This window comes from Phascolarctos cinereus, unplaced genomic scaffold, assembly GCF_003287225.1.
Source record: "Phascolarctos cinereus isolate Bilbo 61053 unplaced genomic scaffold, phaCin_HiC Scaffold_4;HRSCAF=312, whole genome shotgun sequence".
Lineage (NCBI taxonomy): Eukaryota > Metazoa > Chordata > Mammalia > Diprotodontia > Phascolarctidae > Phascolarctos > Phascolarctos cinereus.
In genome coordinates, this window is record NW_027555847.1 from 129209826 (window position 1) to 129227216 (window position 17391).

The 17391-nt window shown below is 39.0% G+C and overlaps 1 protein-coding gene across 4 annotated transcripts; it reads right to left on the reverse strand.

The window, feature by feature from the left end:
* JPT2 (Jupiter microtubule associated homolog 2) lies at nt 1-15207 on the reverse strand. 4 transcript variants are annotated; one of them, XM_021006618.2, is made up of 5 exons: nt 15045-15207; nt 8968-9116; nt 6324-6466; nt 4991-5039; nt 1-4244 (listed from the first exon to the last, which is right to left on the reverse strand). In XM_021006618.2, the coding sequence occupies exons 1-5, from the start codon at nt 15086-15088 to the stop codon at nt 4054-4056; spliced, it is 576 nt and encodes a 191-aa protein (XP_020862277.1). In that variant the 5' UTR covers nt 15089-15207; the 3' UTR covers nt 1-4053. The 4 variants fall into 4 exon arrangements, with proteins under 4 accessions (XP_020862277.1, XP_078008709.1, XP_020862278.1 ...); XM_078152583.1 differs by lacking the exon at nt 15045-15207 and adding an exon at nt 14696-14903; XM_021006619.2 differs by lacking the exon at nt 15045-15207 and adding an exon at nt 14387-14585.
* Nucleotides 15208-17391: the final 2184 nt, after the last annotated feature.

Sequence of the window (17391 nt, forward strand, 5' to 3'; positions counted from 1 at the left end):
ACCAATATTAAACGCCCACCTTTAATGCTGTATGCCTTTTCTCAAAACATAAAATTCACGTCAGCTCCGATAAGTGCTGTCTCATTTTCTTGCAGAACTGAATTTTATATAGCATCATTCTGATGTTACACATAAAACAGCAATCATACTTCATTAATAGTCTACTGGAAAGAATGATACTTGGGCTCAGTAAGAAGCATGAGGTAAATATACAAAGTATATGATTAAACAGGAAGAAGTGTGCTTCATTTAAAATTTGCCTGATTCAGCATAACAAAAATAATAGGACTGGATACAAGTCACACCCTATGAATCACTGTATACTTGAACAAAGCACAGTAATTAAAGCAAGTAATTACCCTTTGATTTCTGTTATTCAATACCTAATTATGCAACATTTAATGCCTCAGTGAATTCCTCTGAATCTACATACTGCTAGTTTTGTGTAGGACAGGGCTGGACTTGAGTCACTCAAGACATAGATTCAAAACCCATTCTGCCACTTAGTCGACAGTGTGACTGTGGGCAAATCTCTTAACTTCTCTATGCCTGTTCCTCACCTGTAAAAGGGGATCATACCAGTAACTCCTATTCTCTCAGGGAGGTTTGAAGGATCAAATGAAAAGGAAAGCACTCCGCAAACTTTTTTTTTAAAGAGTATTATAAATGCCAGCTATTACTAAGGAAGAATTTGTTCAATTTTATGTGTGCAAAAAGTAATTGTTTAATCAGTGCAGTAATGCTAGGCAGATACAAAAAAACGTTAATTTATGATATTAGATGCCTCTTTCAGGTAACCCATTATAGCTAATTTTTTTTTCTTGCAAAGAAGAAAGGAGTGTACCCCCTTCCTCCAACTTCTCAAGTGGCTGAGGACCGTACTAAGCCCCATCCCTAATTCCATAAATGTCATTCCAGACTAAATACTTCCAAAGTAAGCACATGGGTAAATTCAATAGTTTCTGTTACCAAGAGGTTAATAATAAACGGATTACACTCTTAAAATAAGGATGAATAAGGGAAATAATTTGTAACTAACTAAAAATATCAGTTGAAAAAAACATTGGTATGATCATTCTACTCAAAAGTTAAGGTGTTTAATAAACGTACAGTTTGTGGAAAAAAAGTGAAAATGAACAATTCTCTTTGAGAGAAAAATATATACCCACTAGTGAGTTGCAAATGTCAACCTCCATTTTATCAGAAAAAAGAAAAGGGTTGAATTCAGGAATTTTGAAGAAGGGTCTGGCAAGGAAAACTCAAAAACAGATTTTGACTACATGATTGCCAGGTTTAATGTAACTGTTATTCCCATTTCTGCCCTGCAAAAGTAAGAAAATGCCCCCATCAAAATTACACTGTAAAATATAAGTAGTTCTAGAGAAAATATTGGCATCAACTGCATTTAAAAAACAAGTTTTAAGGCATAATAAAAAAAATACAAGGACAATTAATTTCTTAATGCATTTTAGAAAAGACTGAGAGTAAGATGCTAAAAGTCTTTGGATCTTCCAAATACGGGCAGTTCAACAAACAAATGCCAGACATATGTACCTCCTTTAAATACAAATGAGCATAGATGCATTAATACTTCTTCCTGCTAGCCAATCTCATTCTCGTGGGCTACTTTCATTCCCCACCCTTCCTGAGCCCCTTTTCACCCAGTTTCAGCATCCACAGCAAAAAGATACATCAGGAAACAAGGGGGAAAAAAAAGTTAGAAGGGGAGGGAAAACATTACTCTAAGGCTGCTATTTAGAACACTTCTCATCTTTCTCACTGGATACTTCCTCCCTGCTGCTCACCACCCCTTCTACTTAAATTGTTCTAGGAATTACCACTAGTGGCTTAGAGCTTCAGAATTCAGGTAGAAAAAGGGAATTATCATTGCCAGGGATATGGCTAATGAGGTATGTTTTTGCCACCATAAGCTAGCACCCAAAATGTGTTTTCCCACAGACACACTGTTATAAATGGTGATTAGGTTCCATAGTTTTAGCAACATTCTGGGTTAACTAGCCTTCTGTTATCTAGCCTAAGAATTTAATCACCATTTATAACACTGCTTCTACAAAAAATGATTTCATTTCAAATAACTGACTTCTAAAATCCTAAAACACAGCCAATTATTTAAACAGGGTATTATCTGTACTTTACAGGCTCATAGGAAACAGCAACCTTAGATTGGCTATAAAGCAATCTCCAAAATCATCAGGGAATCCTCAAGAGGTAAAATCTTTGGCTAACAAATCCCATGTGCCAGTTCCCTGTAATTTGCCAAATAAAGTGTTTAACAGCAATTTCCTACAGGCACTTTAAATATTGAGGACAAAGGGTACATATTAATACAAGGTGTCAGCTTGCTAAATATTCTAAGTAGCACAATATTCCCAGAATTTGGTGTTCACCTTATAGATATCCATTGTGAAACCATGAAACTTCATCTGCTCTACTTGCATGGTAATAACAGATGTTCCAAATTGCAAGAGGTACAGAATTGTAAAATATAGTGTTATTTAGTGTGACTGAGGAACATTTCCCTAAATGGATCAAAGGGGCATGATTCTATAGTTAAATGTGATTAGAATAGCTTCAAAAATATAGGAGTTTATTTTATGCAATGATATTAGATCTAACGTTTCCAGTTTCACTGGGCAAGATTGCAGAGATTCCCCAAAATGAGTAATCACTCATACAAGGGAACTTTCTGCTTACTCTTTAGTGTACCTTTGTAATTAAGGTGTCATAAATGGTTCAAAGTCATCAGCAGTTTGTGAAGCTGATATTTAAAAAGCATTAAAAAGGGCTCTTTAAATATTGTCCAAAATGTTTATTTGAAGAACTAAAGGTTTTCAGTGATTTGCTCTACTCTCCCATCAACTGATTACAGTAAAAAAAAGACTTAGAAAAATATGAATAACCAAAATATCAGACAGAAATTGGACAGGTTAATAAGGCCTTTACAAAAGACCAGAAGGCCCCACTCCCCATCTTTAGAAAAGAACTGTGTTTTGTGAAAGTAGTATGTTCACACCACTGGTGAACTGAAGAGGCAGTCAAAAGCATTTAAGGCTTATGAGAATGGCAGGGAGAAACTATTCACTTCAAAAATCAGTAAATGAGAGATCCAACTTACTCTCTTATGTAAGGCAGGCCTTTTGATCTAAGATCAGCCTTCTAGCTGACAGAAGGTACAGATGCCCCTGGAAGATCTGGGTGCAAAAATCTGCCATTAAGAATAGGTCTACAAACAAGGGAAAAGGAAAATTGGCTTGACTCATAAGCACCTGCAAGAGTTCAAATCAAGTCCAATACCCCTTTCAAGTTGAAGCTTAGTGAGTCTTTCCCTGGCTTTTGTGGGGAAAAGGTCAAAAAGCCTATAGGATGTCTGTAGAACAATGCATCATGGAGGCAAACTTAAAAGGAGACAGATTTGACACCTGTTTTCTCAGATATTAGTAGTGCCCCCAAGAAAAGGTAAAGGTCCTATATCATCACTTTATAATGTAAGGACTGTGTGAGCTAAATGATCTATTATCCTTCTGAAACACAGGTTGTATCCCTTTACCAGACAAGGTAGCAGGAACATTCCTCTAACAGCTGTCCAACACATCATTCACATGAGTTTTTAGCCTCCTAGTGACACTGTCAATGGCTACTGCTGTAGGACCAATCCTAGATGTACATTTGCCCACCAAAACACAAATGCTCCTAGTACCCATGAAGATTCTACTCTTTCCCCATTTTCTTTCACTTCATCAAAGACTCTCTCATATTTGGAACTAATTCTTGGATGCAAACCTGGGGAATCCCTTATTGCTCCCATAAGATTTGTTTACTCTATTCCCTGAAAGGCTCTGTGTCCCCTGGTCCTGTGCAGCCCTAGCTGTTTCTAAAAGACAAGCTTGAACAACGAGCTACATGAAAATCTTCACACATGAATCATCAACCCCTTCCCTCCCCGCCCATCCTAACTTGTACTAATTAGAAACTATAAACCTTGACACCCTAACAGAAGAGTTTCTAGTCTGAAGATGCTGGTATTAGTTTCCTTTAGTAGAAAGAGATGCTGGATTTGCCACCTGGTGGGTTGAGGACTTTGTTGTGTGAGCGAGGCCTGGGGCCCAACCTGGGCTCGTGGTTGTCAATCTTGAGTTTAGACTCAGTTTCCCTTGCTCGTTCTTCTTTTCCTTTGTCACATTTCTCATCATGTTCTTCTCTTGAAGAATGTGTATTCTCTGTAGCTGTGTAACAAGGTCAAAATGTCACTAACACAGTGAGTTAAATACTTATATATAGAATTCAAGAATTCAGACTAGACTGGTGAGAATAAGAACTATTTCTAAGAGGTCTGGCATAGAGAAGATAGCAGCAGGTTTTTCCCAATACTATATTGGGCTACTACATTTCCCTGTTTTGGAGCTGCTCAAAGTACTTTCCAGGGATCTTAATCATCTCTAAGGAATAGATGAACTAGAATAATCAGAAAGTTTATTTAAGAAACTCAGTTTAAAGAGATGTCCCCCCAGGTATTATTGCAAATATTTACCTATCCTGGTGATTTCTGAGTTGAAGGTACTTGATAAAATCTTGCCTGTAACAGCTTTCTATTCTAAATAGACCAGTTCTTCTTTGAGTCTAATCACTTGGTAGAAACAGAAAACAGTTTCTTTCACCTTCAAGGCATATACCCACAGCCATGTAGAACGGAGTAAGAGTAATTACTCTTACTTACTGTTGTAAGTACAACAGTAAGACCAGCCCACCAGCCCAGATGACATCCTCATGTAGGTTCTAACTAACTAATCTTAGCATCTTTGGCTAGAGTTATCCCTCTCCTGTTATTATGCCAAAAGGCAGAACAGTAACAATGACAACAATAACAACAATATAATATAAAAACATTGAACTGAAGTACAAGAAAATACAGTATAAATGTGTACTGAATGGACCTTTCATGAGACAGACGGAATAGAAATTATCTTCTCACCTTTGAGTTGCAATTTTGTGTCCTCACCTTCACTTAAGACAATATGATCCTGCAACAAAGAAAGCAGAGTCATGTCAAGACTTCATCCAGGGACCCATATAGCCTTTTCTTCAAAGCCAAGCAGGAACTATTATGCTTCTGCTTACTCCACACACATTCATACCAATCTGCTTTACCCTCCACACAGCTATTAAGAGTGGAAGAACTAGTGAAGTACATCAGCAGGGATCTTTATATCAGGGCTAAGCTAACTCTAACTTTTCTCTCCCATTAGAATTTATGACCTGGAATGCTGACCTGGCTCCTTCTTGCAAGTTCTATTCTATTCTGTCAGAGGCCATCTTTGGGCTGTCAAGTCACAAAGATGTAAAGACTGCCCAGACAACAACCAATATTGGCAATGGCAGTGAGCTTGTTGCTCTAGGCACTCAAGATTACAGAATACCCCTTGCTGGCTGGATAAGGTACGTAGGAGTGTCCTACAGAAAATAATTTGTTAACATCAAGGATTTTCTAGGTTTCTACAGGATAGTCTCAGAGTTCCAATGGCCTCATCCAACACAGACAAATTGGAACAAGAACCAAAAGAAAGTCTAAGTCAGTTTATCACAGGCTGTGGGACTTAGTAAAACTATCACTAACTTCAATGACTTGATCTCTCACTAAAGGAAGGCCATACACATGGATTCAAGCAGCTTCTTCAAAGGTCAAAGTCTTTTTCATTTTCAAAGTCTAGATTTTCAAGATGATCTCTCAGTGTAAAATACTGAGGCAGAAGGACACATTGCTCCCAGCAACTTAATGGGGAACAGACTCAGCTTAGAATATTAGATTCAAAAATATATGGCTCGTATTACTTCCTACTTCAGATAGCTAGTAGTCAGGCTGGCCTTTCTTTAAGAAACAGATATAACATAAAGAGCAGAGAGAAGGAATTCTTAGGCTAGAGACATGGTGTTTTCAAAATTGACTTTTTCTACTGTAAGTTCAGTTTTTATCTGTTAACATTATGACTATTCTGACTACAACTGGAATTAAAAGACTGACTATTTTGAGGCTCAAACTCTCTGTGATCAAAATTAAGGCTCTACTAAGACTTCTTTTTAGAGAGTCACTGTTTTCAAGATTCTTTCTTTGATATCAAAAGACAGATGATTAATGATGGAAGATGCACAACTTTATGTAACTGATAGTTATGTCTAGGAAAATATTAAACTTGTTGCTTCCCAATAGCTCAATCCTCCATGCCTAAGAGCTCCTTAATGAATCTACTGGCAGAAACTTTTTTTTTTTTGGCTCTAGCCATAGCTATCTGAATGCAAGAAGTTCATACCTTGGGCTTGTTTGGGTGTGCTAAGGGCGCAGTAATGGTGACTGGAGACCCAAAGATGTCACTGGTCTTCCCACCAGGGGGATTCAAACGATATCGAGCCTGCACAGGAGTAGGCTCTTCAAAGATACCACTTCCTTTGCCTCCTGTAGAATTAATCACATCAGAACAGCCCATATTTAAATGTGTTTTATAGTTGCAAAGCACTCTACTCAAAACCAGTTTCTGAGACAGAAAGTAAAATGGCTATTATCCCCATTCCAAAGATCACAAGATGGGGGGTTTATACTTTGAAGCGGAAACTGGGGCTCAAAGAGACAAGGTCACACAGTTAGTAGCAGTGGAAGCTGAGATACACCCCAAATTCCTGACTCTGTCTGGTGCTCTTTCCATTACTACCTCTACCCTTTCAAGACTATCAATGTAATTTATCTGGCTATGTCATATATAAGTAAACATTTCAGAAAACAATCTCAATCAAAAAGGTGTTATAACTTCTGAACTGGAGTGAGGATGGTTCTAAGGGATCTAATACCAAATTAAACTCTAGAGGTGAAGGTGAAAAGGGAATGAGTTCCAGGCAAGAACAGCCTGTGCCAAAGGATACAGATGGAGGGTGAAATCTTATATACAAGGAACAGCAAAAAGGCCTGTTTGGCCAGACCACAGAGGGCACAAGGGGGAGCTATATAATAAAAATGAACAAATAAGTGAAATTCAGGCTTTAAATGTTAAAAAGAGTAGTTTGTACTTTGTTCTAGGGGTAACTGAGACCCTGTGATCTTCTGAGAAGTGACTTCTTTGTGCCAAAGGATACTGCTGAGAAGTAATATTGAAACAGAAAGTAGCAACTGGAGAGGAAGAAAGAATGAGGCTTAAGACTCCTCCTTAACTGCATGCCTATTAGAGTCTTCTACAGCCAAAAGGTACATGATCACTCTCATATGAATATAGTTTTATAAATGTAAATTTATGCCAGTTAGGGTTATTACCCTAACCTCATAGGAAAGAAACAAAGAAAAAATAGAATTCTTCAACATGTTGGGAGGAAGGAAAGGGCAGAAATATAGAAAAGACTAAAAGAAATTTCTGGGTACGGAATTCAAGGAAGATACAGAACTAGCTAAGGAAAACTAGGAACTATCTGGTTGTGGATTTTAGTCTAAACCCCAGGGAGCTGTACTTTCCATTAGTCAGGGACTAACGTTTCCTCAGAGACCAAGAGATTAAGAGAACATATCTATCTGATCTGGAAATGAAGTGTAAAAAGAACAAAAACAAGAAATATACTGTTTCCCAAAACTAGACTCTATCTGTAATGTGCCTCCCTTTACACTTTGTGTTCTAAAATTCCTCACATGTGATAAAATATAAAGCACATTCTGTGTGTGTGAAGATCTAGATGATGCATTACAGAGGAGGGGTACTGAACAGCAGTAAGAGATAAGACTATAACCCCAAGGTCAAAGTTAAAGAGAGGAAACATCATTTTAATGCCTTGAAGGAATGGTGGTTAAGTTCCAAAGTCATCTTATTTTTGAGGTAGGTTTGGCATTTTGCCAGGGATTGCTGTCAAAGGAAAAATTCTATAGGAAAAACATTCAAAGGGGGACTTTAAAAAGTAATAAATTTGCAGAGATGATCCCTGGATACAACTAATATGAACAAAACAAAAAGTTTTCCAAACCCTAGGCATAATAATTCCTACACTCATTTTTCCCATGCTGTGAAGTTGAAGTTCCACTGTTGAGATATAGAATCCTAATGCAACTGAGATCTTTCCATATCACAAGTTTTGCTTTTTATTGAATCTTGTATCACAATGACTGTTAGCTGCTACGCCTTGCAAAGCAACTCAGAACAGTCTCCTGGGAGTGCACCTAACAATAATCCTATTAAATCAGTATTAAATGAGCTGGGTACGTTCACCTTGAAGTGCCTTAAATTTTGTTGCAGTCTTCAATGAAATGTACTATTCTGTGATCTTTTCATATAAACAGTCTGTAAGTACAGTCCTGGTACTACTAAATCTCTACATTCATGAGTGCTTTAGTGCTGGATACCAACAAAAACATGAACCCTATTCAAGAACCCAAGGCAAGACACATAAATAACACTTTCTTCTCAAAACTTTTCTGTTTTCCAAAATGACCTTTGGCCCACCGAATCTTTAATTTCATGTTCTTAAAGAAAGAGTCTGGGCTCAGTTTATGAGGGGCTTCTAGTACTGGTGCTACTTGATATGCTCTATTATCTAACTCATTTCCGGGCCCCATCTCTTAAATATGTAAGAGTGGAATAATTCTAATTTCTGGACATTGGGAAACATTGGATGACTAAGTATCTAGGTGCTGGGACAATAATACAACTAAGATAAACATTTCTCCTACTCCTTTTCTTCACCTGCAAGTATTCAAGAAGATCAGACTTTTGAGCTCTCAGGCCAAAGAGGGAATAAGAAACAAAGTGAGACCTTTCTTATTGAGTAACCTGAAAAATAAGACCTGTCCTATATCAGAAGACCAAATTTTAAAAGGAAAAAAAAAAAAGAAAACGTTGCCCAAGTAGTCAGTGAAAAGGGTAGTACGGGGGGGGGGGGCGCCACGAAAGAGAGGGGAGAAGATGAGAGCTGAAAAGAGAATCTCACCTGGAGGATTTGACCTTTTGGGTGTATTCTGAGGTTCCTCAGATACTCCAAAGATATTAGATGCCATTCTATTTGGTCTACTTGAAGGAATAACTTCTTCTGGAGTTCCAAAGAGATTGCTTGAGTCTCCTCCAGGGGGTTTCATTACCCTGTGGTACAGAGAAGACACACTGAGTTACAGTAAAGCTTCTAGCTTTATCTGAAAGGCCAGTACTATATGATTTTGGATCTTAAATGAATCTAGAAGACAGAGCTTATCACCTTACCCCCCAAAAACTTCCATCCCTCTTCCCAAATTCCCTATTACTGTTGAGGGCCATCAATCACATTCCCAATCACCCAAGTCTACAAAATCAGTTTTATTATTGCCATTTAAAGCTCTTCTTAAACTGCCCTTCCTACCTTTTCCAGCCTTTTTAAACATGACCCCTCCAAAAACTGACTCAATTACTCTGGTCTATTTGCAGTTTCTCTCTCTTTTTTTTTTTTGGTGAGGCACTTGGGGTTAAATGATTGCCCAGGGTCACACAGCTAGTAACTTCAAGTTTTTGAGGCCATATTTGAACTCAGGTCCTCCTGACTCCAAGGCTGGAACTCTATCCACTGCGCCACCCTAGCTGCCCCTCCACTTGCACTTTCTCAAACACGACATTCCATCTCTCATTTTCTTGGCCTTTGCAACAGAAGTGTCCCATACTTGGAAGGGTCTGCATTCTCATCTTTATCCCTTAGTTTCCATGGCTTCCCTCAAGAAGCCACATCCTAACTCCCCTTCCCCTCTATGCTTTCTTTTTTCAGATACCTTCTTCTATTCTGTATATATTTTGAATGTTCCTCTTTACCTAGTTAATTACATGCTCTTGGGGGTAAAGACTGGTTTTTTGCCTTTTTATATGCTTGTTGACTAAATACTGAAGGTCACCCAGTTAGTAAGTAAAGCTGAATTGGAACCTAGTTCCTCCCAAATCCAACGCTCTTTCCACTAGGTCTTTGTCAATTCTGGTTTTAAATCCTTCACATGATATTTAGAATAGCTCAATATATTTTTATAAGGGTAAAATCTAGATCTGGTTTCACATTTATTATAACCTTAAGGAACTAGGTCACTACAACATAATTTTTTTCTCATGCAATCTAGCAGCTGACAACAAAATGAATGAGAAACCTCACACTTTTCCCCTCTAATACAAAGATACATAGTATGGCAGACTCATTTCTTTGCAAAGAGGAGATAAGGTTGCCAGACACCACAACTTGACAATATACATGGGTCAGTCAGTAAACACAATAGAAGCCAAGTACAACAGCTGGTAGTGCCAGGGTTTTTGATATGATGCCAATGTATCCCTGACTGCTTGAGTGAAAGAACAGGCAAGAGCATAAGCTGCAGTTTACAATTCAGCAGTTATCATTTCCTGGAGAAAGATTTGGTGGAGGCATTAAAGGATGGGGAAAAAGGGTTAAGAGAGTGGGGAAACTTTTGGTTTGATTTAATTTCCTGTTATAAACAAGGCTTGCAAGATACAAAGTACTTTGGTGGATATGTTATTTTGAATCCAACAAATATTTATAAATCACTACAGTTCTAGTTTTAACAAGAGTTTATGTATTTTCCTTGGCTAGTTGCAGCAAGTCTAACATTCCTAGGCCCAGACAGTTCTTTTTCTAAAGGGAAAGGAAATAAATTCACCAAGTTGAACCGAATTTGACATTATTTCACTATACATAGAGCATCAGGTTTGGATTCAGTGCATTTTAAATTAATTGAGGCCATTTGTAAAATTAACAATTAGGTTTATACTACTTTTTGAACCTAACCCTTCTTTTTCATCTCTATAACCAAGTAACTATTCAGGTACTTTCATCTCATGCCAGAGTTACTGAAATCTTTTTATAGCTCTCTTCACTTTCAATTTTCTCTCTTTCAAGCAATACTCAAAATCAGGGATTAAAGTCACATTATATTTATTAACTATGTGGACCATCTGACTTGTTCATCAACTCTAGGAGTTCCCCACTGCCTTTCATATCAAATGCAGTTTATATGATGCTTGGCTTGAAAGCAATCTGGTGATGTTCACTGACTTACACTTACACACACAATGTATATAAAAATAAAAGACTTTGTATATGTATACATACATATACCCTTTGTGTATATATATTTGTGTGTGTGTGTATTTCCCTCTAAGTTTCCTTTAGCTCTTCTTCAAAATTCTTCTTGACTGCAAGAGTAACCCACCACTTCCTATGAAGTCATCTCTCTCCCTTAATTACTGAAAACCATTAAAATTCCATTAATTCAAGAAATGCTTCTCCTAAGATGGCTGGGAGAAGACAAGTTTCCAGTCATATATTATGGTAACTTACTTTCCTTCTGTTGATTACTTCCTATTTATGCTGTATATAGTTTGCATGTTTTTACTGCCCCATTTGATTGTGAGGACAGGGACTGTCTTTTTGCTTTTGTATCAATAGTGTTTAGCATAGCAGCTGGCACACACAAAGCACTTAATAAATGCTCACTGACTGAATGACTGGACAAGTTACTTAACTTATGAATCTCAGTTTCTGATTATACAATATTACCACTGCCTCCAAGGTTGCTAAGAAGCAAATGAGGTAATATATGTAAAAGTTTAGCACTATATAGAAATTACTATTATTACATTCACTTCTCTCAAGGATAAATAAGTGACAGTAGCATACTCTCCTTCCTCTAGCATTTTAAATATAAGGTAGGGGCAGCTCGATGGCGAAGTGGATAGAGCACCAGCCCTGACGTCAGGAGGACCTGAGTTCAAATCCGGCCTCAGACCAAACACTTGACACTTACTAGCTGTGTGACCCTGGGCAAGTCATTTAACCCAACTGCCTAAAAACAAAAAAAAAAACCCAAACAAAAAATAAAATAAAATATAAGACAAAGCCACCATTCAAAGAAATGTTTGCTCACTTCATGAACTGAGAATAAGAAATTTTAAAGGAGAGAAAAAATCAATTTATATGTCAGTTACTAAGTCTAGTAATGTGACTGATTTTAAGAACAGGGATGTTTACAAAGACTCTCTTCTATTTTAAAAATTGGGGCATATAAGATAAAGTAACACTGTAGAAAAAGCAACTGAGTTTTAAAAAAAAGAATGTGGAAAGACAAATAAAAGAATATTTTGGCTACAGATTATTATCCTAAATATCCCAAGCTTCAAAAATCCTTGGTCAATTCCTAATGCCTAGAAATAGAAGCCAACTCAAATAGGCAAAAGAAATACCAATAATTTAAGTTCTATACATGTTATATAATTACAGAATTCCTGCAACCTAATACAAGCAGATAATTCTGGTTTTCAAATCAGTCTGTGGAGCTAATAGAAACTTAGATAAAAATATAAAATCCATAGTAACTGTTCTTCTAACTTTTCAGGTTCCTAATTCTATCAGATTTGCCATCAGATGACCACTCTGATACTATGCATGAAAGGATTTTCATGGACTAAGAAGCTCTCTGGATTTATGTAAAAGAGTGAAGTACTTGCTATTTTGTTTTCACTCATACATTACTTTTAAAACTATACTTTGCAGAATTTATTTTTTAAAAATAAAACATTTAAATTTTATTTTAAGATAAAATAAAACAAAAAATGCAACTCAAATTATGGAGCAAAAAGAGATGAATAAAAAGTTCAAATGTAACTCATAATAAGAAATTTTTTTCCTTTTTAAAAACCAATACCTGTAATTCCACAAGTCTCTTCCAACATTTGGGGAGAAAACTAAGCTGGAGTGTGGACTGCAAATTGTGTTTCCTTCTCTATGCTGGTAGCAGCAAAGGAAGCCAGACCCAAACCAAATTCTTCAAAATATACATTTTATAGCTTTAAGAAAGATTTGATTAATTATTAATGATGGCTATATCATTATGCCACACAAAATCTTTTTAGAATCCCTTTAAGCAACATAATCTTTTAGAAAAAACAAAGGATGACAAGTAATGTTAATGAAAATTAAGAGGTAAGTGCCTATAAAGAAAACTGTGATCCACTTCAAAGCAAGAAGGTAGAAACATTCAAGTCCCAAGTTATCTACAAAAATGCCTTCAACTTGGAACACCACCATTCAGCTGGAACAAAAACAATTTGGGAAGGACATTTTTCTGCTCCCAAACATAAATCTGCAGAGAAATGCTGGTTTGCCTTCTCTTGAAATTATGAAATGAGGGCATTTTCCTTTTGCAAAACAAAATGAAACAAATTCACTAGAAGTGTGAAATGTATGCTACAGGGCAAAGATCTCAGTACACTGGAGACAGATGCAAGAATATTTCCATATTTGAGCTAAATAATTGAAAATTTATCAAACAAGCTCAGCCATCAAGTAGCTCTAGAAGACTTCTTGAGGCAATACCAACACAAACTTATCTCCAAAACTTATCAAATAGTATTTTAGAGATTTTTATTTTTTGAATCAAAAATCAAAGTGATGGGACATATTTGATAAGGGCATCTCTCATATATGCAGGAAAAAGACAAAATGGGTAAAACAAAGTTTTACAAACCAGATTTATGCACTCAATAGCATCTTGGTAAGTGCACAGCAAACTAAAGGGATGGTTATACAGATGTGCCCATACCACATACACACAAGAAGAGAGAAACTACAAAAGAGAAATAAGAGCTTAGTCATAAGCCACCTAAGCTCTGATGGTACACAAACATTGTCATTGTTTCCAAGACTCCTGGCACCACAACTCTTGCCTAAACTTCCATAACATTGTATATTCAGCTGAATGTTCAGCTTGGGGAAATTTTCTAGTCACAACAAAGATTCTTTTAGTTCATGTTTACCTTGGGCTTTTCATTTGTATAATTTATGGATGGAAAACTTCAAACATCATTTTCCTAGAGCACAATGAAAGTGATCTTAGGGTTATTACATTTATTGTGCTAAGCTAGAGAGATCACATTCAACATTCTATTTATTAGGTCACATTGCCTGTATCCCTAATTTCAGCATGAAATTCAATTAAGTACCAGGAAACCCAGGTCCAGGAGTTAAAAAATGCCATCATTTCTAAGGTGCTCATACGAGAACCACCACTGTTGTACTCTAAAACGAATGGCCCAAAGCTGACCTGTTAACTCTTTCCAAGGAGGGTTTCCAAGCTTCTGAAACCCAGTTTAAATAACATCTAAGGGTGCATACAACGCTAGGGTGTAAAGCAGTTGTTTATAACCCAGGTTCTGTGATTTAAAAAATTTTTTTTATAACTATTTCAATATAATCAGTTTCCTTTGTAATCTTATACATTTTATTGTAACATTTCAGAAGGGGTCCATAGGCTTCACCACACTGGTACGTGACACCAAATGGGTTAAGCATGTTTGGTGTAAAGGTCCTTTGCACTTGGGGCAGTCCTTACCAGAGCAGCTCCAGGAAGTGGAGACGGGGCCTCTCCGAAGTGTAGAGGGCTCACTAGCCTGTCCCCAGAGCACGACCCCACAACCTACCCTCACCCCGGCCCGAACAAATTACATCCTCCACGGGGGCAGAACGTAGTGGACGCCCACTGTTTAGTAACTGCTCTTAGACCCTGACCCGGTCCTCTCGGAACACCCAGCGCCCCTCAACACGCCCCAAATCCCATCTGCGCCTCCTCCCTGTCCCCGCCCGGATGCGGCTCCCCGCTCCGGCCGCTCACACCTCCGATGCCACACCCCCCGGTACACACCTTCTCCTCTTGCGGTCCCTCCCCCGCGAAGCTCCAAACTCGGCCCCCTCCTCTCGGCCAGGTCGCCCCTCCCCCACTTTCCCCGCGCTTATTCCAATTGTTCCCCTCTCCCCCGCCCCTAATTGTTCCCTCCTCCGGACCCCCAAGGGTCCCCGGCCCGGGCTAGACGCACGAGAGCGCTCCCTCCGCTCGAGCACCCCGTTCTCGGCCCCCTACGCCCCGGGCCAGCCTGCCCCGCCCCCCTCGCTTCCTTCCTCAACGTGGCCCGGGCCGGGTGGGCGGCTGCGGGGCGGGCGCCGCCTCGGCTCGGCTCAGCCTCACTCTCGGCCCGTCCCGTGGCCGGCCGCACCTGGAGTTTGGCTTGCCGCCCTCGTTCTCCCGCCCCTGGAACATGGTAACAGCGGATGTGGCGGTGGCAGCGGCGGCGGTGGTGGTTGTGGCAGCCGCGGCGGCTATGGAGCTCCTCTCTCTCTGCGGACCAGCACCGTTCCCGCTCCCACCCACCGCCGCCAGGAGGGGGGGCCGCCTGCCGCCCGCCCATTGGGCGCCGCGGCCGCCAATCAGGGCCTCGGCGCCCGGCGTCGCTCAGCGCTCCGCCCCTCGCCCCGCGAGGGAGGGAATCTTTAACATTCCCTCTCCACTCCCGCCCACCCCAGGTCAGTCCAGGAAGGACTCGGGGAGGCGATCGCCGCCCTGCAGGGTGCACGGGCTTCTTCCAGTCTTCTCCGAAGTTGCCTCCTCAACTCCTTGCCTTGGAAGTCTTGGTTATCAGCTTCAAGACTTGGTTCGAGGGCCACCATAATTATTCCCCTGCAACACATCTATGGGTCTTGTACATGCGCATCTGTGGGTTGGAATACAAGCTCTTCTTTTGCATGAACAAAATTAGAATCAAGAGGTAACTGGGAAAGAATATTTCTACCAAAAAAAAATCTATTAAGGGTTACATATGAAATAAATAAATGTTAAGAAATATGTGATCAAAAAGCATTACGTGATAGATAACTTGGTCAAAGGATATGAATTTTCCCAAAAATTCACCTAGTGAGATGGCAAAGTGCCCAGTGCTGGACCTGGAATCAGAAAGACTTCGGTTCAAATCCTGCCTCAAACAGTTGCTAACTGAGTGACCCCTTCGTAAGTCACTTAATTTTGTTTCCCTGTTTTCCCATCTGTAAAATGGGGCTAATAATACCTACCTTTCAGGGTTGTTGTGAGGATAATATATGTGATGTGCTTTGCAAAGCTTGAAATGCTATAAGATGTTATTAAAAATTATACCATCACCTTATATTTGTCTTTCCTCTTGAGAACTACAAATACTCTGACCAATCTTGTTTATATTTTAAAGTGTCTTAGAAACAGAAATGAAATGACTGGACTGAAAGCAAACAGCATGGAAAAAACCATCTTTTTCCTCATCAAACACTTGTGATTCACCTACAGGCTGTGACACCTACTTTTCTCCAATTAAAAAAAAAAGCCCAACTAGATCTTTGCTTTCACTGTCTTTTTTCTTCCCTGCACCACACCCTCCTCCTTTTAACTTTTGCCTTTACCTCCCAGTAGAACCCAAACTCCCTGGAAAGGAGGGATTATTACATAGGCAGTTAATAAACGTATTAAATAAATGTATTAAATTACTGGACGAAGTTTAAATTCAGAGAGCTGGTCTTACGTAATTCTTATCTCCTCTGGTGCCTAAGGCATAAGGTACTCTCTTCCCAAAACAAGCATTTAAGAGATGTAGCAGCACCTGGGCATTTTCAGTTAAGAACTGAAAGGGAGAATGGGAAGGTAGGAAAAGCAGCTTTTCCTAGATATCTATTCAGCTACAATTGTAGAATTTCATTTCACTGCAGCCTCACAGCACTAAATTGTTTCCTTTGCTTTTATCTACAGAACAACTGGTGACAAATACTATTCACCACTCAGTTTTTCTTTGAAATGGAGACAGGTTTTCAATGTAAGTAAACATTTTTGGTCGATTAGAGATCAAAAAGCATTCATACTATTATTTACAGAATGAAAAATGCAATTACATTAGAAGCAACTTTCAATTCTATACTTCTGTTTTAGATCTTCATTTTACCCTGTATTATAACTTTGAATAAGGATATAGAAGTGACGATGTTGGACGCAATGAATAGAGAACCAGCCCTGGAGCAAATCTGGCTTCAGACTCTTGACAGTTTTAGAATAAATCAATATCTCTCTCTCTCTCTCTCTCCACCATATGACCATTTAACATACTTTTGAGGAAGAAGGAAGGAAGAGAAGAAAGGAGGGAGGAAAGGAAGGAAAGAAGGAAGAGAGATTGGTTGGTTGTCCTTTGTTCTGGAAGAGGACCAAAGACACCAGGAGGGTGATGTTTTGACATGCAAATGAACTGGATTTAAATGAGTCAGGGATATGCAAAGTCATCACCCCCTCACTCCTACACAGTCATCAAAGTACAGCAGCTAGATACCGGGAAGGACTGGCAACTGGCCCTAGATGCAGTGGGAGAGCCTGGCCTTTTTAAGCTAAGGTCTTTCCCAGCTCTCAGTTTGTCTTAGGCAACACCCATTCAGTGATTCAAGGCTAGGTTAACAATTAAGGCAGAAGATGGCCTAGTTTTCCTTCTCAAAAGAAATCAGTGTAGGAAAGGAAGACCCTCAGAGTTTCTGGCCAGAACAGAAACAACTGCTATTTAC